This window comes from Penaeus chinensis, chromosome 14 (assembly GCF_019202785.1).
Source record: "Penaeus chinensis breed Huanghai No. 1 chromosome 14, ASM1920278v2, whole genome shotgun sequence".
NCBI lineage: Eukaryota > Metazoa > Arthropoda > Malacostraca > Decapoda > Penaeidae > Penaeus > Penaeus chinensis.
The window spans coordinates 10791666-10796665 of NC_061832.1; the positions used below are offsets into that span (position 1 = coordinate 10791666).

Consider the following 5000-nt stretch of genomic DNA (forward strand, 5'->3'; position numbering starts at 1 on the left):
GGAGTTTGCCTTTCATATAGATTGATAAAAGAGACGCTATGCGCAAAGGTGAGGCAGCAGATTCGAAGCCTTGGATTTCATCTTCATTAAGGAAGCTTATATCCATGAAGATTTCAAAACTCATACGCATCCTTTAATAAACTTTTCTATGCAAATGCAGGCATCCCCTTGGTCGCTCGTTAGAACTCTCGCATAAGGTTTAGCCGATTCACCCAAGCCACCAATGGAAGAGACATTCTGGTAGGTAAGGTCGTCCTCAGGAAATCGAACCTGGTGTCCATATACCCTATACTTGGGACCCTAGAGTGTGCGAGTAGCAGTTCCTACACCACTTTCACATTGTTGCTATTGACTGGACACATGGCCCTGCCAGCTGTGCCCCATGGGCCAACGCAAGGGTATGTTGCAAAAAGCATCAATACGGGACACCAAGGCACAAGGATTAGTTCAGTGTTTTACTGCCGTGCAAGATACTTAGACACACTACTCATTTCTATTGCATAGGTACAAAGATCTATAATTACTCCTATCGATAAAGTTCATGTCTCATGCCACGAAGACTAATCCATCTTTTTACATGAAGCACATTCCAAAGATTCGTAAAACGTTGGGTTACTTCACTATACTCAACACCAGCACTTATAAACCCCACAGGTTCTCCCATTTACCAGGCAATGTGAACTGAACAGAGATAACTTAAGCAAGCACCTTGATCCCCTATTTCTGTCCAAAGCAAACACTCTAGTACAGCCAGCGGAGGTTTTGAATTGAAACTGGCGGATAGCCATGATCAGCAACATAAAACACTAGAGGATCATCTAGTGAGTGCTAACAAGGGTTTGGTTGATTTCCTTGATTGCACTGCCTGCAGCATTGCACAAGGCCAAGCGATGCAGGTTAGGGCACAGGTACCAGGAGCCAGCTATCACAAGCCTCTGAAATCGCTGACAGACCTCTCACAGACAGCTCGATCTATCTCGGCTGAAAGCTGCATTGACAACTATTGCACCCTGGATATGATGTCAAAGACAGCTATCTCCAAGGAAGCTAATTGTATTTCAGACTTCCATGCATTGGTAGGTGCGCGAGTAGCAAGAAGAGACACAAAATCGAATGATTCCAGCAAGGGGCAGAGGCTGCAGGAGAATGCAACAATGTGTGTGTGTGATAATATGTGAGGGGCGGCTTGTGTGTGTGTGTGTGTGTGTGTGTGTGTGTGTGTGTGTGTGTGTGTGCGCGCGCGCGTGTGTGTGTGTGTGTGTTTGTGTGTCTATGTGTGTTTTAGTGGGTATGTGTGTGTACGCCTGTCCGTCCAAATGTCGCATGTACTAAACTACACTACTCTCAGTTACATCTGCCATTCTGAAGAATGAGAGCGAAACATGACAGTGCGTGTAGATTATTAATTTTGTTACCTGGCCATTTTTCGTTTTATCTTTCAACCCGAATTATTCGCGTAGGTCGTCCATTCTTCCCAAAAATAACACCTGAGTCCTTTTGGGTTTAAAAGTTCATTCTCTTTTTTCTCTTTCTTTTTAGTTGCGAAAGCCCTTTCCCTAAAGCCAAAATATTTTTTAAATTGCATTGCAGAAAGAGGACAAGATAACCTATGGATATTGCAGACACATTGCAAACTGCGAAAGAAATGTGTCAGGGAATTCTCCAGAACACCAACTTTCCTCCCAGTAGTCCGAACGTTTGGTTAAACAAAATTGTATTAGTGTGACTATTTCCTGAACAGGAATATCAAGTTTCGCAAAAGTTAATAAAATTGAGGAGATCGCAGAGCATAAAAATCCAGTTACAATGTGATTTGTTTAAACAGAAGCAATGCCACTTCTCTGCTCTCTCTCTCTCTCTCTCTCTCTCTCTCTCTCTCTCTCTCTCTCTCTCTCTCTCTCTCTCTCTCTCTCTCTCTCTCTCTCTCTCTCTCTCTCTCTCTCTCTCTCTCTCTCTCTCTCTCTCTCTCTCTCTCCTCCTCCCTCCCTCTCTCTCTCTCTCTCTCTCTCTCTCTCTCTCTCTCTCTCTCTCTCTCTCTCTCTCTCTCTCTCTCTCTCTCTCTCTCTCTCTCTTTCTCTCTTCCTCCTCCCTCCCTCCCTCCCTCTCTCTCTCTCTCTCTCTCTCATCTAAAGGGAGAGTGAAGGGGCATTTTGCGTGTCGTGTGCAGAACTCCGGCCGAGCTCTTAGACTGCTGAACATGCGTGGCCGACGTTGCTTCTCCTGCTATGAGGCAATAACACAGGATAAGGCGGGCCTCCTAAATGCTTCCTTAGGCGTGTGAAATGACAAAGACCCCCTCCTCCCTTTTGCAAAATCCTGTCTCTCACTCCCTCCGTCTCTTTATATTCTACACCTTCTACATCCCGATATTCATTATATCACTTACTAATCTTACACCCGCTACACTCTTTTCGCTACATTATATACACTATCTTCACCCTCTTACATTCCCTACACCCCTACACCCTCAACATACACACCCTGCATCCCTGCATGTCTCCTTCCCATACACTTTCTACACTCCAATACACTCCTTACGAAATCTACATTCTCTACACCCTCGGAACTCCTTATATCCCTTGTTCTCCCACCCTCTGCACCGTCTTTATTCCACACTTCCCCTACTTTGCTACATTTCCCTACATCCTTTATACCTTTTACACCTAACCCCATTCCCTACACCTTCTATACCTCCCTCTACATTCCATACATCCCTACCATCCCCTTCTTTCCTTCATTACATGCGCCCCTTCACCTTTAATACCCCCTACCCCGACACCCTTACACCCTCTAGACCTCAACACCCTTACGCCCCACCCCCAACCCCTGAGTAAGAAAAAGACGAGTCCGAATATTAAATAAAGAGAACTCCCGTGGCAGGGCGAGGGGAAATATCGTGGGAACCCGACAGAGGGTTAAGGGGAAGCGAGATTAAGGGGTTTCCCAGAAGGTGAGGGGTGGGCGAGGGGTGGGCGAGGGGTGGGCGAGGGGTGGGCGAGGGGTGGGCGAGGGGTAGGCGAGGGGTGGGCGAGGGGTGTGGGTGAGAGGTGGGTGAGAGGTGGGTGAGGGTAGGCGAGGGGTGGGTGAGGGGTGGGCTAGAAGTGGGTGAGGGGAAGGGGAAGCCCAGTTTAAATAGTGTGGGAAGAAAAGAGGCATGAGAGGGATAGGCCACGAGGGGAGAGTAAGAGGATGAGGGAGCGGGAGAGGATAGAAGGAAGAGGGATGAAGAGAGAGAGGAGAAGAATGAGTGGGGGAGTGTGAGGGAGGGAGGGAGGGAGTGAAAGATAATGAGAGAAAGAAACAATAAGATACGGAAAAGATAAAGAATTCGTGTGAGAGGGGATAGTGGAAGAGGCGAAATTTTTTGTGTTATGTATAGATGTTAAAAAAAACAGCACACAGTCACTCCCATACGTATAGGTATACCCATCCCCCCTTTCTCCCGCACACACACACACATTCCACGCGCATATATGTATACCCTCCCCTCCAGAAACACATAATCGCATACACCTCATACACAAACACACACACACACACACACACACACACACACACTCACACATACACACACACACACACACACACACACACACACACACACACACACACACACACAAACACACACACACATAAACACACACACACACACACACACTCTCACACACACACACACACACACACACACACACACACACACACACACACAAACACACACACACATAAACACACACACACACACACACACACACACACACACACACAAACACACACACACATAAACACACACACAACCCCCCTCCCCCCCACACACGCACTCCACACCCAAGCACGCAACCAGGCAGTCTCTCACCCCCCCCCCCTCTCCTCCGCCAGATCGACTCTCCAGCTGATGACGACGGCAGAGGACAACGGGCGTATTTTCGAGTGCGAGGCGGACAATGGACTGGGCACGGTCATGGACACACGAATCGACCTCAACGTATTGCGTGAGTAGGACAAAATGAGTTGACTTTGACTGTGGCAGCGTTCGAATCAGTGAGGCAGTTTCGGTCGGGTAGATTTGGTGAGTCATTCTGTGTGAGTTAGCTTCGGTGAATCTGATTAAGTGAGTCAGTTTCAGCAAGTCAGATTCAATGGATCGGTTTCAGTAAGTCATATCCAATGGGTCAGTTTCAGTAAGTCAGATTCAATGGGCAGTATCAATAATTCAGATTCAATGGGTCAGTTTCAGTAAGTCATATCCAAAGGGGCAGTTTCGGTAAGTCAGATTCAATGGGCAGTATCAATAATTCAGATTCAATGGGTCAGTTTCAGTAAGTCATATCCAATGGGTCAGTTTCAGTAAGTCAGATTCAATGGGCAGTATCAATAATTCAGATTCAATGGGTCAGTTTAAGTAAGTCATATCCAATGGGTCAGTTTCAGTAAGTCAGATTCAATGGGCAGTATCAATAATTCAGATTCAATGGGTCAGTTTCAGTAAGTCATATCCAATGGGTCAGTTTCAGTAAGTCATATCCAATGGGTCAGTTTCAGTAAGTCATCATGAATCATCTTCAGTGTCCACCTCACAACAAAGGGTTCCAAGTCCTTGTATTACTGTTGCATTGAGCCTCATATTGCAAGCTAGTCTCTATGGCAACGTCACCATATTGAGGATTTCTCACTGAATAGCGAAGACAGCAATACCAACTAATAGCGCTGTCCATTTGACGTGTAAATGTGCATATAGGATTTTCGCTCTGCCGCTCATGCTACCTACGTTTTTTTTCATGACTTTGTCTGCGCTTATTCACTTATCCTTTACTCTATTTTCCTTTTTTCTTTCAACACATTGTCTGATAAAAAATAATATGCAACTGAGGTTCTCCAAAGCGCATTATTCTCAGTCGGATTCATTTTACATGTTTGAATTAATAAACGCAGCGTCTGGCCTCCGACACATTTCTCCCCCGAGAAAAGCACAGCTGGAAGACGTAGATTATTTCTTACTCGTT

At 46.1% G+C, this 5000-nt stretch overlaps 1 protein-coding gene across 1 annotated transcript in view; it reads left to right on the forward strand.

Annotated features, from left to right (window-relative positions):
- LOC125032321 (nephrin-like) overlaps positions 1-5000 on the forward strand; it is a 31951-nt gene that overhangs the window by 5537 nt on the left and 21414 nt on the right. Inside the window, exon 4 of the mRNA XM_047623417.1 lies at positions 3877-3989. Within this exon, the coding sequence (XP_047479373.1) occupies positions 3877-3989 (113 nt within the window). The remainder of the gene's footprint in view (positions 1-3876; positions 3990-5000) is intronic.